General features: G+C 37.3%; 2 protein-coding genes across 4 annotated transcripts; both read right to left on the minus strand.

Annotated features, from left to right (window-relative positions):
* Positions 1-469: 469 nt before the first annotated feature.
* Positions 470-8270, minus strand: prkag1 (protein kinase, AMP-activated, gamma 1 non-catalytic subunit). 2 transcript variants are annotated; one of them, XM_047813746.1, is made up of 13 exons: positions 8076-8270; positions 6458-6509; positions 6243-6343; positions 5338-5419; positions 5179-5237; positions 4954-4999; positions 4785-4839; positions 4556-4682; positions 3153-3318; positions 2985-3022; positions 2382-2528; positions 1991-2090; positions 470-1890 (listed from the first exon to the last, which is right to left on the minus strand). In XM_047813746.1, the coding sequence occupies exons 1-13, from the start codon at positions 8082-8084 to the stop codon at positions 1838-1840; spliced, it is 1035 nt and encodes a 344-aa protein (XP_047669702.1). In that variant the 5' UTR covers positions 8085-8270; the 3' UTR covers positions 470-1837. The 2 variants fall into 2 exon arrangements, with proteins under 2 accessions (XP_047669702.1, XP_027002801.1); XM_027147000.2 differs by having other exon boundaries at positions 470-1844; positions 8076-8251.
* Positions 8271-8472: 202 nt separating this feature from the next.
* pa2g4a (proliferation-associated 2G4, a) lies at positions 8473-17558 on the minus strand. Of its 2 annotated transcripts, none has more exons than XM_027146998.2 (13): positions 17353-17558; positions 16393-16521; positions 15532-15637; positions 14619-14688; positions 14432-14524; positions 14159-14222; positions 13592-13670; positions 13391-13469; positions 12846-12979; positions 10505-10599; positions 10252-10379; positions 10077-10130; positions 8473-9943 (listed from the first exon to the last, which is right to left on the minus strand). In XM_027146998.2, exons 1-13 carry the CDS (start codon positions 17435-17437, stop codon positions 9881-9883), a joined length of 1179 nt encoding a protein of 392 aa, XP_027002799.1. In that variant the 5' UTR covers positions 17438-17558; the 3' UTR covers positions 8473-9880. The 2 variants fall into 2 exon arrangements, with proteins under 2 accessions (XP_027002799.1, XP_027002800.1); XM_027146999.2 differs by having other exon boundaries at positions 17314-17452.
* Positions 17559-17802: the final 244 nt, after the last annotated feature.

Raw genomic sequence — 17802 nt, forward strand, 5'->3', positions numbered from 1 at the left:
TCTGGTTCTCTGATTTACCTATTTGAATGTTGAAAAAGTCTATTGGGTGTCTTACAATGCACTGTTTTGTAGTTTCAAAAAACAAACCACAAGCATCTTTAAATGCAGGGAAAAAAGCTTACTTAATTGTCTTATGGTGCAAAAATACAACATATGGGCTCCTATATTGTTGTTGTCATCACTCATATTGCAAGCCAGATCTCTCTGGCCTCCCATTTGGGATGTTTTTCATGAACTGTCCCCCAAGAAACCCTAATTGTATAACACTGGCCTAGAATATTCCATGCTCCTTGTGGGTTGAATAACACACACCAAACCTCACGGTCTATTAACATTAAAGTACGGGAGAAACTTTTAACAGAACATTAACATGTTTTCTGCTTCAGAGTGAATGCCCGGTTGTTTGGACACACATTATACTAAAAAGGTAGACTTAAAAACATACATGAAAGCACAAAACCAAGCCATGTTGAAGATAAAATCTTTATTTCACTCATGCATTATAAACCGACATGTGAAATATAAAATGTAAATATTTATATATACATATTTGTATACATGTTTTACTCATTAAGAATAAAACAAATCACTGATTAAGAATAAACAACAAAAACACATGGTAATCCAATGGAATGGTCATTTCCCTTTCCTATGGTTTGTACAGCAGCCATCCATGACTGAAAACATTGAGGAAAAGCTGCTGAGATTTACTGAACAGATCCATCATCCACACTCACCATTAAAGATCTTGGTTTCAAGATCTAATAATGTTTTTTTTAAAAAAGGCATTTATAATGAAATCTAGTTCTAATGAATGAATATTGAAACAATTATGAGAACAGAGATAAACCACTATTTAACTGTATTGTATGAAAAACTAGGACACTCCACTGTTCTGCCACACAACCAGACTTCAAGTTTACCTTCATGGTCTTACCAAGATACCTAAAGCATGAATGTGCTGCACTGTATTCTACAAAAAAAAAAAAAAAGAGATGCATTCACTCCAACCAGATAGATGATATGCACTGTCAAACAAACACGCACACAAAACCCAAACTTAACTTCAGATTTTAAATTAAGGTTTAAAATTCTTAGCTCTTAATTTAAAATCATGTTGAGTAGCAAAACCTCTAGCTTTTCTGGATGCTGAGTTGGAGAGAAAAAAAAAGAAAAGGAAAAAAAGGACAAAAGCAGTGGACTTGATGCTGGACACAACAGCCCAGGTCACTAAACTACTGGTCAGTAGCTAATAGTAAAGCATTTTTAAATTGGTCTGTATGCTTCAAACATCTGTACTCTGTACAGTGTAGTTTATCTTCAGGATATAATCTAAAATTAGGAATTTTTCACCACCCCAAAAAAAAACCAATTAATTACTCTTAAATAATTACTCTTAAGAGGACATTAACTAAAAATAAAGAAAAAGTAAAAAAAAAAAAAAAAAAGGCTATTTATATACAAACTGCCTGATATTTTGCTCTCATATTTCATCCCTCCCTTCATTACACTGTGTGTAATAAATAATAATAATAAACGAAAAGCTGCACGTTTCAGTGGGCTTTACAGCTGCTTCAGGTTTCACAGGTAAAGGATTTTGGTGTGTGCTTTAATATGATTGCAGTTGTGCTTCGCACCTTTCACGCCTGTATATTGCTCTTGTTTTGCACGTGTTTCATTGTTTTCTTTTCATTCTACAATCTAACATTAGATGAGTCCTTGTGTTTTTTTTTTTAAATGATTAACTTTTGAAGGTCCACCGCCTGCCTTACGTCTCTGTGCGTTGTTAGCTCTGTTTCTCTCTCGGCTCTGCTTTTCCTCTCATCTCGACGCTCAGTCAGAGCCTATGTGAAAGTTTGAGGTTTATCACTGATTGTGTACAAATGCACTCTGAATCAAGGAAACATTGTTTTAAATCAATACTGTACATTCCAGAAACAATACATAATTAAGATGCACCTTAAAGCACATGGTATTTTAAAGATCTTACCGTTGTCTCCATTGGTGAGCACCAGAGCCTGAAGAATATCTGAGAGAGAAACGATGCCTTTCACCACTTCATGATCGTCTACTACCACTAATCTGTGTACCTGAAATAACATGGGGCAAAGGGAAAGTGAGAAAAAGTATTCATGTTTTAAACCAGTTTAGCAATCTGCTTTAAAAATTTACTTTACAGGTGATTTTTATCCTTGAGAAGTAAATCAAAATAATTACAATTTTCTTTGATTAAACAGGTGTTTAGTCAACATGACTAGTGTAATGCTGTTTCTTTAACATGCTATATTATCTTATTGCAAGGGGGGAAAAAGAATCATGTGCATATGTATGTCTGTCTGTGAGTACGTGTGTGTATGTGCGCGTGCACACGTGTGTCACACCTCTGCCTCCACCAGTCTGCTGATGATGGCCTCCAGTGTCTCATGCCCTTTACAGGTGAGAACTCCCTCAAAGTACTGAGAGCGATGCTGAAGGGCCTTTGTGACAGTAATATCCAGGTTGTTATACGTCTTTTCCGCAGCCAGGTTCTATTAGCGTAAAGAGAGTAAGAGAAAACAGGTCTGTGAATGTGGAGTGAAAAATGGAGAACTGATCAATAATCAAGCCTGAGGCTTGTAAAAAGACACCAGTAACCTACATTGACCCAGCACTGGTCAAACACACACACACTTCAGTGATGTCAATTCAATGTCAGTTCATCTGTTCTTATTGACACCGACACTACACACTGACTCCACACACAAGCAGAAAATGTAAAATGTCTATTTTAGGGTATACTGCAGCACGGAGAAAGAGTTATTCTTCTACAGAGGTCACACAGATGTGTGTGATGTTACATATGTTAAAAATATTAGATCTTAACCAGATTTAAAAAAAAAAGAAAAAATCCATGGGATAGATTTTCACTGGTAAAAAATTAAATCACACAAAAAAAATATTTCAGAAGCCATACACACAAACGCAAACAATATCTGGGAACTTACTATGACGTCAAACTTGGAGTATATGTCAACCACCCTTCCTGTGTTGAGAAAAGGGGAAGGAAGGGGTAAAACAAGAAAGACAATCTTTTATTCTATTGACTGCCAACAAACACAATAATATAAAGCTAAACACCTTTACCCCAACTCTCAATCAATCATCTCTCTCACCATTATCATCGACTACAGGCAGGGCAGACACCCTCTGGTCGACAAAGATTCCCAACGCCGTGTAGAGCGGAGTGTCGGTGTGGACCATGGCAATGTTCTGGAATGTTCCAATGTTAAGTTCTTCTAGAGACTTTGACAGGAAATCTGGTTTGGGCATCTCTGAAATCTGAAAACAGTCACAAAGGGAGTAAAAAAAGATCGGTGAGAAATGACTGAGCCAGCTTAACCACTTGGAAGCATTAAACATAGTGTTAAAGTTAATTAAAGTTAATTAAAGTTAATGTAATGATAATTATTTCTCCAGTTTGTTTATTTGGCCTTAGAAAACATTCTGAATATTTCGAGCGATCCTGTCTTTAATTACTCATGTGGTATGAGACAGTGTTTATGTGCTGCTTCCAAACTCAGGTATCAGCACTTGAGTCCTGCTTCCGTTGCTTGTATGTTTACGTGTGGTCATGGAAGCAACTGGTGGAACTAGTTTGAGGAAATCTCATTCTCACTATACTACCCTCATGTTTGTCTTGTATTTTTCTCTTTGCAACATTTGCACTGTATGTCACGAACACTATTTTTCGATGTATTTTTGCTGTTCATATGGTTGTTACAAAAGCAGTATATAACCGAGCCTAACAATCAAACTATGCCCCCTCAAAACCTTGCACACTGCCCCTAAAGCCTTTAAACATCTTTGTCTTTTAATGAACACTATTAAATGTGGTATTGTCGAAGTTAGAATGCATTATATTACACATCTGAACAAAGTAGTCTGATCTGATAATGCAATATAATACACATCTGCACAAATAGGCAGATTCCAGAGATAATTCACAAAAAGGTCCTAAAATTGTTTTATGTATTAATTAAAAAAAAAAACGAAGAGCTATGAGAATAAATAGACCAGTTAAATAATAAACATCATATATTCCTTCCAGTAAAACTGAGTTCACGTTGACACGTTATAAATCACACCTACCGGAAGGCAAAAACACAAATCCTGAAACACTACAATGTGCTTGACTGCACTTACAGAGACTTAAAACCTCCCCATGCCCTAGTGGGAAAACGATGAACTCCAGAGCAGAGGATTTGCTATTTATACACATCAGCTTGTGTAAAGGTAACAGCATTAATGGCTAACTTCTTTAGCACAGTCAAATAAAAGTGTTGGCTAAACATTACAAAAATCGATGGGGAATTCTAAATACACACTGTGACTTGTCATTGAACAAAATTCTCAATTTTAAATGAATTAGCAGTAAAATGACAAGAAGGAGGCAGGACACAACTGACCAAAAGCACGTGACAATACAGGCAAAAGAAATAAACTTTTGGAGCGTCAGTGATCGAGCCACGCTTCCGTTTAGCTTGTATTGAATGTGACACCCAAAGCCCAAACTTACAAAGAGTTTGAGGAACTTGAGGATCCTCTTGTGTGTAAGGATGTACAGCGTGTTCCCTGTCAGAGGATCGACTACTGGCAACCTGTGGATCTTGTGCTTTAGCAGAGATGACACGGCATCATACAGACTGAAGGGATGGGGAACAAAGATATTAAATAAATATAGAGGTTTCACTATTTTTAACACAAAATATAGTACTGTAATAAAAGTACTGTGTTTTGGTGGTTACCTGGCATTAGGTGATATACTAACAAGAGGTTTGAAGGAATCTTGTAGATAGACCTCTATCAAAGAAAATGCAAACAAACAAATTAATTAACAATACAATGCAATGTCTGCATACAGCTTTTCAAAACAAGGGGGGTGGGAGAGAAGAGACCTTGAAAAATGTTTCTTACCTCTCCATGTCTCTATTTTGTGTTCTTCTAGCTCATATATCTGAACCTAAAACACAACAATAATTTAAACAGAGTTTAGATGATACCTTCCTGAGGTTTGGAGTTGACAAGTCTGAAAAATTTAATTTTATATTTATTTTACATTTTACAATTTTACATTTACTTTTAATTAATTGGGCTTTATAAATGACAACAAACAATACAAATAGATTGGAGAGTATTTACCATCGGTGACTTGTAGTAGCGATGAAGTATGATGATAAAGTCTGTTATGGTCAACATTCCTATAAGAAATGTATAATCAGAAAGTAGCAGAAAAGGAAACGGATGCCTGAAGGCTAATTGTATACTGTATATTGTAGACATACTGTATCGGCCACTTACCAACAAAGCACTGCTTTTTGCTGTCCCAGAGTGGAGCAGCTCTCACTCCATTGGAGACAAGGGCAAAAAAAGCCTTTTTCACCTGGTAAAGGAGTGAAAACAAATCATTTATAAAAGCAAGCACACATATCTCCCTCTCTCCTGTATCCCACAGTGATAGAAAAATATCTACATCCTCACTAACAACTTTCCCAGCTTACAATATTTCTAGACTGTCCATGTATTTCTACCTCCACAGAAGAGTGATCTGTATACAAAGTATGGATTTTGAATACATAATATACTGCTTTATTTACGTCATAACTATTTGTTAGCTTGTGTGTATATACAGTTGTATATATTTGCATATATTGTTTAGTCAAATATAGTCTTTTGTGTTCTTGTCACTGATGGGTGTTTCTAAATTTGGTTATGATAAATTAAATGTTGGGGCATGTGGTAGCCTAGTGGTTAAGGTGTTGGGCAACCAATCAGAAGGTTCTGTGTTTAATTGCCAGGTCCACCAAGCTGATACTGTTGGGCCCCTGAGCAAGGCCCGTAAGCCTCAATTGCTCAGTTTGCTCAATTGTGTGTGTGTGTGTCAGTTATATGTGTGTATATATATATTAGATGTTTGTGTGTATATATAATATATATATAAATGAGATCATATATAAATGAGATAATGTAAGTCACTCTGGATGTCTGACAAATGCTGGAAATGAAATGTAATGTAATGAAATTTAAATGTCCTCCCATTCAAAAAGGCCATGTTTCATATTCCATTGTGTTTTACTGTACAGGGGAACCCAGATATTGCTCTAAATATTTTTTGTGCATGTTTGTAAAACGTATGGGAGCAAGAAAAATCTCATTTATTCAATCTCAATCTCTGCCCCATTCATGGTGAGACAACAGTGACTGACCTGCAGAGAGGTGTCAAACACCACCAATTTGGAGCTAGTTGGCACCAGGTCATAACAGCGATGGGACTTCATAAAGCGGGTGTACACATTGTGTTCAGGATCTAGTTTGAAAAAGAACTCAAGTGTGGTTAATTGTACAATGAACATCTTAGCCAGCAAATTTTATTTTAATGACAAACAAAATTTCAGCATGAATCCCAGTGTATAGAGCTTACCATCTGTGTGCGTCTCCTTTTTGCACTCAAGTTCATCAATAACAGCAGAAAGCTAAAACAGCAGAAATCCAAATATTAGGCACATAAAGAATATAAACAAACAATTAAATTTGCTGAACAGTCCTTTCAGCCCACATCTTTACCCGTGTCCTCGGTATGTGAGATATGAACTCTATTGTATAACGTATTAAGGTTTTTCTCTCTTTTTTATTATTCAAAATTCTACAATGTAATTCAGGCTGTCTTGTGTGATCCACAACCTACATCTCAATGCGCCTAAAATCTGCACAGTGACTAATTTTGGATCAAAGAACAACCTGCAGCTTTCTGTCAAAGAAATCATTTTTGTAGTATAGTAAAAGTATATCTTTGGTCAAAGCAGACAGAAAAAGCATTCGATTTGTCCACATTACTCTGCCTCTGTGACCATATTTAAAGGCTTCAGATTTTTGCAGATGAATAACCCTAGACAATGGGACACTTGATACACTGGAATCATTTGGGCAGCAGCGCTTGGACACCCTAAAATGTATTTGTGGACATACATATCTTGTGCATATTAGTCATACAATTTCCATGATGGCCAGATTTGCTTGTTATAAAAATCCTGGACCCATTGTTCCTATAGTATAATCAGAGAGGGTTTTCTTTAATCACACGATGATGAGATGACGTTCCTATCAACAATGGAAAGCTTTTATGGCCTGAACTATTTACTGGATCAGTACCAGTGTTAGGAATCTTTGGTTTGAAACAAAATAAACATCAAACATGTATATATAAAAAAAATACAAAAAAATCCCAAACAAGCTCAGGCACGTAGAGTTAATGCTGCCTTCAAGTCCAACTGAAATTTAAACACCAAAACAATGTCCTAAATACAACCAACAAACCTGTGCTTAGTGCGAATGATTTAAGTGGTCATTTATCATAACTGTGCAGTTCTTCGTTTCTTTTAAGCAGGGAAACATGAACTTCTTATCTAGGGTCATTGAAAGAAAAGAAAAAACACGAAGTGTATAAGTTTCTAAAACAACTTGAACACACACCGTGTCGTAAACACGACCTCCGAACTACGGACATCTGAGGAGAAGCTTGAAGGAAGCACGGGAAGTTAATGCTGTGCATTTAAGCGGTCATGTTAGTCATTTCCCCTATAGCTTCCTGTGTTAAGTGCAAATTAATAGCCGTACATGAAGCTAATGACGATCAGACATCTAAACCTTTTTATCGGTGTCTGAGTTGGTAGCAACTCAGAAGCACAGGGCTGAACACTGCTTGTAGCCACAGATTATTTACCTATCGCTATCTGACACTATGCTAATTTTACCCTTATCGCTAACAATCCAGGTGAACTGCAGTCGGCGTCAGAACGTTTTTAAAAAACGCTGTTTATTCCGAACATAAGCGCTAACGTCCGCTAGATGACTTGAATCTTTAGCTAGCGGCTTTAAACATCATGCTAACACACCGCTAGTTCTGCAACTTACATCAAACTTGGTAACGTTTAGCGCCCTGAAATCAGACAGAGAATCTTATCAAGCTAACGGTGCATGTCACAACATTAATTAGCTCGTAATGCCTCCGGGAAAAAAAATCTACACATGAAAATACTCACACACTCCATGGTCCATACACACACAGGCTTCTTCTGAAGGCTCCAGGAGTCGGCTCAGCTCAGACCGGAAATGACGTCATAACACAGGTCAGTAAAACAAACCGTCCTTCAGTTTCAAGGGGGCAAAAAAAAAAATAAAAGAAATAAAAAAAATTTAAAAAGTACTTTTTGGCTACAATATTATTTGTAACTTGTATTCAACATTACGTTTCTTTCAAACAAACAAACAAAAATAAATAAGCAAGCAAGCCAAAAAAAACAAAAACAAATATAATAATAATAATAATAATAATAATTAAAAAAAAATTGTGTTCAGGTCCAAGCAAGGAGTTTGAGGTGAATTAACTGGTTTATAGTGAGACATTACAAATAAGACAGATTTAAAGAAAAAAAAATATGTATTCAAAGTCTTGTTTTATTTCATTAGATGTAAAATTGTCCCATATAATGGTTCCTCCCAGAAAACAGAAGTGTGTCAGTCTGGACGTATCCCAGACAAACAGTCAGAGTGAAGTCAAGACAAGTTCAACACCGTCACATCACACCACAGTGGACCCCTTCTGCCCAGTCCAGTCATGCATCAATCCACCAAATCTGACCCACAGCACTGCTACTTCACCAATGCAAATGAAGTCATTTGAATGTTGCTGCACAGGATCAACCGGCAATGGCTTTGAATAGAGGTTCTGTTTGTTTTATATATTTATTTACATTTTACTACTATGTATTAAATACTTCAGATTGCATTTGAGACTGAGCAAAACTGGTCCTTGACCAACGTTGTCTTTGAGACGAATAATCATAAAATTTCACACGAATATGTTAATTGAGGCAAATCAAATTTAGAGCCTGCTCACTGCTTTAGTCTGACTATGGATGACATTTGCATGCTCTTCATCAAAACATCTCCCTCAATAGATTACTTACACTTTTACCCAACAGCCATTGTGTGTGTGGATATGCATGTACACATGCAAAATGGGGCCTATGAAAGAGGATTAGCAGCAGTTTATTCCTGTTTTCCATAAAGTTTCCTTAATTTACTGGGACTAAAGTAATGATTCAGTAGAAGTTTTAGATGAGACAAAGACATGAATGTTTCATGAAACGTGAAGTTAAAGAGATTGATGAGGAAATGTCTTCTGTCAGTAAAGCCCGCACTGTCAGAGTAGAGGGGAAATGGGTATGGCATTTACTAAGTTCCAAAAACGTCCCCATTCCATAACGAATGTGACTGCAGAATAACCCTGTTTACCCAAAAAAATACAAAAAATGCATTTCAATATTTATGGAAGGGTTCTACATCGATTTAGAAACCTACTAGGCCTTAAAATTGGGAGGCATTGCTTAGAAATCACATCTCAGCCCTGAGAATCACAAGGTTTTGGAAAAGTTACAAATTGTTTAAGCTACTTAAACAATCCTTCCTCCACATTTTCCTAGCAGTTTCAATTCAGCTACAATGCCAAATATTTATTAGATTAAGATAGACACAGCTGCAACCTTAACACTACAAAAAAAACTGTGATTTTTAATCAATTTAATTTCCAAAATGGGTCTTGTTTCAGTTCAGTGTAAACTTTGTGCTTCAAAAAGAATAAGTGCCAATAGATCAGTACAAAAGAGTACAAACTCATTTTCTCTCAGACCAATGAGTTTCAATTTCTTCTATTTCCCAATAGATGGCTTTTTGTCACAGGATTCAATGGAAAACAGTTTAATGGAAAATTTAGGTTTCAAATTTCTAGGAGTTAGAAATCTGCGTGTCTAAGAGAATATGTATTGTTTTTAGGAGTGTCGGGTAACTATTCAGCTGCAACATCATTCTCTGCTTGCTGCCCTGTAGCATTTTCTGCATTCTTGGAAGCCTGTAGGGAAAAGAAAAAATACAGAACAGAATAAAGAGAAAAGAAAGCAATTAAAACACAAAATTACTGGAAAGCTAACGACTAATTGGCATCGCAGTATTAGCGTGTCTGTCACTAACTAAAAAGGCCTCACCTTCTTTTTCTTCTTCTTCTGTGCTTTACGACTTGCAGAGCTCTGTATCAGAGACTGGAAGAGAATGTGAAAATAGCCATAGCAAGTCTTTAACCGCATTTTAAAAGCTGGAGAAAAAACAAGAGATCTCAATTCACCCAGCTGTACACTGGAGACTTTTGTGAACGTTTGTTACCTTCAGCTCAGGATCTTTAATGTCATACTCAGATTTGTAGAGCTCAGGCTCAAACGGCCCACTGGTGATTCTCAAAGGCCCGTTGGCCATCAGCAATACTGTGAACTTAAACTGGGCCACAAACTCCCCTAGAGAAAGAAAGAAGTCGGATTGCGTTACCAAAGCAAAAAGAAAGGAAAAGGAAAAAAGAAAAGCAAATTCAAAAATGTAAAATGCTTAGACAAGAACCCATCACAGACATGTGGGCCCTCACCCTCTTTTTCACTGAGTACGCTGAAGGGCTGTAGTAGCTCATGTTTGACACACTCAACCACTCCCAAACGGGCCTTCCCCTCATCTTCAAACGCCCTGCAGGAATGAAAGAGGGATACTTGTTAAATCAGCAATTGCTCTATCATGTGTAATACTCGGCAATGTGCCTCACGGAACAAAAAATCTATTACATTTTTTTTTAACTCTGAATATTATATAAAAATTATAAATAAAAGTAACTGGTTGTGTCGAGTACATGATAAATGCTGAAGGACAGAATATGGTGATAAATGAACATGGCTCCAACATGTAGCAGCAGCAGCACAATGTATAAAATCAGTCACTGACAAGCAGTGTTGTAATGTAACAAAGTAAAAATACTTCGTTACTGTACTTAAGTAAAAATTTCACGTATCTGTACTTCACTTCGATATTTAAATTTGTCAACTTTCACTTTTACTCCACTACATTTCCAAGATAAAATGTATACTTTTACTCCGCTATATTTCCACTAAGCATCTTCGTTACTCGTTACTACAAAATAAAATCAGAATAAATGTTTGCGACTGCAATAAGGGAGGTTTGGCGAATCACTGCTCCTAGATTACATTACGCAGCTACGCACACTCTACTGAGATGCACAGGAACGCGCAGTCAGAGCTGGAGTCATTTATCTATAACGGTGGCAACCAAAAGCAGTGAAATGTCACTATTCTTATTACCAGAGTTGATAGCACAAACAATATATTAATGCAATATCAATACTAAATAAAAATAACATTTATTGATTTGGTCTTTGTCTTGAGAATATTTATTTATTAATGACTGCATTCAATGGACTCACTGTTTGTAGAGAATGCACACGCACATGAACTGATTTGATTCAAGACTGGCATCATTACATCATGCATAAAATTTTGGTGTCCACTTTTGCCATTTAATAATACCATAACTTTTCGCTTACTATGTAGTCATATAATATATAATATAAAACTCTTCTTGTTTTAAATTCTCACTGAAGGCTAAACCCCCTAAAGATGAAATCCTAGAACCGCCCCCACTCTTATGTCTACCGAAAGTCACTGAAATTGTACTTTTTTACTTTTACTTCAAATACTTAAGTACATTAAATATCACAAAATTACTTTTTATAATTAAGTACAGTATATATCAGATACTTTAAGACTTCTACTTGAGTAATATTCTAAAAGGTGACTTTCACTTCTACCAAAGTCTTTTTCTACTACGATACTTGTACTTTTACTCAGGTATTGCTTTCTAGTACTTTATACAACACTGCTGACAAGTCAAGCACTTCATTTGATGTTCACATCAAGCTACCGAATGGGAGAAAATGTACTCTCAATTGGCCCAAGTCAAATGAAATTTAAAAGAACAACCACATTATGCATGAATTATGCAAGCTCAGCATTTTGTACCACTTTGCCCTTGACTTGAATCTCTCCTCAGAGTCTTAGGAAGTTCAGGATGAGCTCCAACATCCTCAAATCATTCTACATCTACATAATGGAGAGCATCCTGACTATCTGCATTTCTGTCTTGGTATTGGAACAGCACACCCTCAACTGCAGAGACAGGTCAGAAAGCCCAAAACCTTGTCTAAGGGGTGCCTCATTCCCTCCAGGACATCTACACCAGGTGTTGTGAGGAAATGGAATATTCTCACTGCTACCATCAGACAAATGGTATCACAGCATTAGCTTCACTCTTACCAATAAAATCACCACTAACACAACCAACTCTATCATCCATTTTATCACTTGTTATTGTTGATTTGACTCTTAATGATGCATAGCACTGATAATCTCTGATTGTCCTTGTACTTTATGTGCAGTATCTCCCACAGTGACACTTTTGGTCTACATACAATGTTTGCATTGTATAAAAAATTACACAATATTTTCTTTTGTCACTTTGATGGCATTCACTGTTTACAGTTTACTATTATTTCCCTTGCTTACTTTAGCTCTTCTTGTATTACAAAGAGATGCTTCCCCCAGTGTGTCTGGGTAGGAGTGTTCAGCCATAGCACAAGAATTTCATTGTAAACAATTACAATGAATCTCACTGATACGTAAAACACACTTTATGCACATGACAAGCCTGAAACTTGAAGCTCTTCAGCTGTTTCTGCACAATATTGTTCATTGTGCTGTTGTCACATGATTGAGATACAAACACAAATCTGTTGTGCTCTACTTGATCTCTGAAGTCAACAAATCAAATTAGTGATCGTTATTTATTTATTTTTTGCCATTTTTTATCCAGTTAATAATTTGATTTCAGGAAGCAGTCCTTCCTGGTCAAGTGCTATTTAGTACCTGAGAGTGAAGGGCATGGCGTCAAAGCGTCTCTCTACCTCACTGAAGAAAATTCTAGAGGTTTTCATTTTCAGCCCATACTGCTTATTGGGGTCCCGCTTGTAGATGGTGGTCCTTTGTCCTCCATCTCTGGTCTGAGAGGGAAAAGGAGATAGATTAGAATAGATAGTTCATAACCATTAAATCACAACAAATCCACAAGCTCTGTTCTTTGCTGTCTTTAGAGAGGTAAACAAATTACTCATTCTGTGAATCCTTTTTTGCTGTAGGTGCTAAAACAAAGGTTTTGCCACAATGGTGTAAGACTGAATCATCAGTGGAAAAACCCCAGTGACTGATTTAGCTCAGGATCTAAAAATGGCATCTGTTAAGGACATCAGCACCTAAAAGGTGAAACATTGAGTTATCAGCTCTTGGGTCCGGAAGACAAAGCAAATAATGATATTGCACACTCAAATAATTGGCAGCACAACTCATTTCCTTATCCATCTAACATGTATAGTTGTTGGTGTATTATGAAACCAGTCATTCAAAGACATTATTACCTTCCCTTCCCCTGTACTGATCAGTACATCCACAGCATACACCTCATGGACCTCAAACTCCACCTTCTCGTGGTCTTTCCTTTAAGGAAAAATCACAAACACATTCTTAATTCCACTTTTCAAAATATTTGGAATGAATTAATGACTGATTGCATCATTAGTAACCAGAATTCAGCCAGAATAGGCAGATGTATATCTTACTTTTGCTGATCTGTAGGGTTTTGAATGATCGTCTTCTCTCCATCAATAATGTGTTGCTTTAACTGGTGGGAGAGCATACCTAGAAAAAAAAAAGCCTTAAACATCTCAATCTAATGTTTAATCCATTTGACTCTATTTTGACTATTACAGTCATAAAAAGCATTTCGTTCATGATGATGTGTGTATGATTGTGTATATGACTAACAAAATTAGATTGCTTTAAAACTATTGATCAGACTGAAATGGGTGGAGTAGATAGGAAATAATCTGCTTAATAAGAACAAATTAGCCACTTAATCATTTGAATCTGACCATTTTCTCAATCGGATTCAACATTATATTGTATTGCAGTTGTATAAATGTGATAAAGCTGCTCCATCCTTACACAGAGGTTTTTTGGGAATATAAGTAATGCACATGTGTAACTGGATTTCTGAATCGCATTGCAACATCCATGGTACATGTAAGCAGTATTTCCTGAATCTGCAGTACATTGGACTGAATTCAATTGTATTGGTGAAAATGGCCGCATGTAAACATACCTAATGATACTACAAACACACTCACCTTCAATGGGATTGCATTTGAAAGAATGGGCGATCTTGTTCCATGCCTCAGTCACCTGTGCGTTCTTTGGGGAGGTGGCATTGAAAGAACAGAGACAAACAAAGAGCTATATGAATACGACTCCATACTGTCAACAGCATAGACTTCTTTCCAACCCTGTACCTTATTCATGCCAACTGTTTCTTCATTCAGCATTCAGTTTCAACACCGAATGTCCTTAATATAAAGTAACAACTGGCTGCACTAACTGGCCGGTAAAGCACTTGCACTTACTTGGTTGCCAGGTTTTACAAGACGCAGTGCTGCTTCTGCACACAAGTAGGCAGCTTTAACAACATCGGCTTTCCTGCCGGTCACAGGTGCTTCCTGAAGCAAATGAAAGTGGTGAGGAAGAAATTTACACGAGGATATTGATAAGAACAAATACAGTAACGATAAATAACCAGAATTTCATACATACCTTACTGGCCCCAATGACAAAGCTATGGGCCACATTAGAGATGAATCCATCGACATGGACACCCAGGTCACTTTACAGAGAGGAAATGGGAGGAAAAAAAGAAGAAAAGAGACAGAGATAAAAAGACATCATGCAAGACCTAGGTTACCCAAACCACCAATGTTTTGGCAGCTGACAACAGGTTAAAGCTCTCCCAAACAAACAAACAAAAAAAAAGGCTCCATCCCATTAGAACAGTGGTATTCAAACTGAGTTGCAGGGGAACTACTAAAAAAATAAAGAACAGAACAGATTTTTAGATGCTCTCTCTCAAAATGCACTATATATATTTTTTATTATTAAAAAAGATTTTTAATACTCACACCTGTACATATAATTAGGTGTGTTCTGATATACCTACATTATATTAAGAATCACAGAAAATTGGCATCAACACATCTGGCTATAAACAAGAGCACCTGCATGAGAGTTATAGTTCAGCCCTCTTTGTAATTTATGTCAGATTCATGCACCATGTTTTACGTGCTCATCTGATGGGGTTGCATGGAAATATACCAGATATAACAAGCAATGGGTGTGTTCTCCATAACATAAGTCTGAATACCACTGCATTAAAATTATGATCATGGATGAACAAATGTAACAGCCACAAGACGTCATCTTACACACAATTCAAAAGGCAAATGGCAGGAAAAGGTGACAAACAGCAAGAGATCAGCGAGGAGTACAAGACAATCAGAAGAGGCAAAATGATGTCATTACTGCACCAAGACAAAAACAGTGGGGAAGACTGCACACAAGACAAAAACAGTGGGGAAGACTGCACACAAGACAAAACAGTGCAGGGGGTTGGGGAGGGAAGGAAGACGACTAGACACAGACTTGCAAATTGTCAGAGGGGGGAGTTGCCTACATTTTGACCAAGTCTCCATCTTTAAACGTGTAGTCAGGGTCGCTCTTCAAGGGAGAGAAGTGGCATACAGTGTTATTGACTGAAACGCTGGTGGGGAACGCAATGCCTGAAAGAAAACAACCACCAGTCCTCAAAACAAGGCCTTTTGCAGAATTTAGCAAATGATGCTTGCAAAGACAAATCAATTCCTAAAAGGTTTAACAGCATCGGTGCATCCCTAATAGCCACCTGCTGAAAATATCAGGGGTGGATAAATCAGTAGCCCGGGCAAAATGGCAAGATGCCACTGATGGAACGGTTTTTACCTGGCAGTTTAATTAGAGGCCACAGATAACTGCAGATGAACTTTTCAGGTATGTGTGTAGGGGGATAGTTTAGCGCATACAAGTCTATGAAACACCTTTCATTAAATATACAAAAAGAATAGAATGACAGTGGCCTGATACAAATATATTTTACATGCAGTAAAAGAAGAGACAACCACTGATCATAAACCATTTACCAATAACTTAAGATGGCTTTTTTAATAGTATAAAAATAGTAAAAAACTTTTAGAAACTCTATGAGAAACTCTAGAAATAATCAGAGTTGTTCGTTTCTGTTTATTTGAATAAATGAACTTAATTAGCAAACTAACTTGCAATACCTTATAATATTATGGGAGCTGCCACTTCGTAGGTGAATCAGTTTCTGGGCGGTCAATTCACGAAACTGGGTAGCACACTGGAGCTTTTACTTGCCCAGTGTCTAGCAAATAAATGTACGATTTGTCCACCCCTGAGCATATGCATGAAATGCTAAACGATAAGTCATGCCTGGTATCGTACACAATTATTAAGATGTTCAGTTTCTCCTTTATACCTTTCTTTATGTCCTTCTCCTTCTTGAAGACCTTCCCGGTCTCTGCCATGATGTAAGCGTCTCCTTTCTCACACAGACTGAGGACAGACACGCCAGGCTTGGCTGCCTCAATGACCACACGCAGGGCCTCTTTAGGAGCGTGACAAAGAGTGAGGAATAAAGATAAATGAGGATGAGGCCCGTCATTACTGATGGAGACATGACAGTTGATCATACTGAGATTTTTAAAGTTCTATAGTTTAATGCTGTAATGTGTTTTGTATCCACACATGGATGTCATACAATGATGAGACACTGGCACACCTGTTCAGTCACAACATAGCAAATCCCATTCTTTAGAAACTACGTTGTTGGAACATAATTTAGTAAGCTATCAAAGTTTTTTTTTTCCAACCCGTATTCAGGTAAACCCCGCCTCTGTACTCACGCTCGTATCGTAAAGCGCCAATCAACAGCTAGTGAGTATGAACGAGCAGCCTATCAGAGCGGGGGATTACGCTTAACGCGAGTAAGGGAACAAAAACGCGTTCGTTCCAGTTAGCAAGTCTAATACATTAGCAGAGAAGCGAGTGTGACGTGCGCGTGGCGGTGGTGGTAATGCTGGATAACTAACTGGTGTAAGATCAGTACAGGCTACAGAACATGTACAGTTTATGGGATATTACAAATGTGGCTAAATTAGCTTGATAGCTGTAGGTTGTTGTTTGAGATCTGAGAATTCATTACAGTTCTGCCCTTAGGAAGGAAAAACAAACCAAAGTTGCCGATATGTACAAATATCATTACGTGGGTCGTGTCTGCAGACCGTCACGTTCAGCTTCACCAGCAGCAGGTCTCTCTCTCTCTCTCTCTCACACACACACACACACACACACACACACTCTCACTCTCTCTCTCTCTCTCTCTCTCTTTTACTTACACACACACACACTCATCTCCGCGTTCTTGTAAATAACTCACGGTTAGCAATATCACCGCCCATCTTATACTTGGTTACAACCAAGTCATCGGCAATGGTCTGCTCTTGCTGTTCGTCGTCGGACATTTTGCACCGGATTTCGAGGCGAATCCCAATCCGATGAGAGAAGCAGCAAGATCAGCCAAAGCACCGAGCAGATCGCCGCCACCGCGCTTCGTTCCGTAAGCCCCGCCCAGACCACGCCCATTGTACTCTTACGTCACACGTCACAACGATTCAGACCAACGTACCGCCAAAATACAGGCTGGTTTTTTTATACTGCATTTATAGAAGAATAATCTTAATATCATTCAGTTTTTTTAAATATTTTTTTTATAAACTATATTTTATGTATTTTATACATTAATAAAAAGTGTCATTTCATTTCCAATATAATATATATTGTTAGTTTATTTAATGAATAATAAACATTAATATAAAATCACAACGTT

This window comes from Tachysurus fulvidraco, chromosome 5 (genome assembly GCF_022655615.1).
Source record: "Tachysurus fulvidraco isolate hzauxx_2018 chromosome 5, HZAU_PFXX_2.0, whole genome shotgun sequence".
In the NCBI taxonomy this organism is placed as follows: domain Eukaryota; kingdom Metazoa; phylum Chordata; class Actinopteri; order Siluriformes; family Bagridae; genus Tachysurus; species Tachysurus fulvidraco.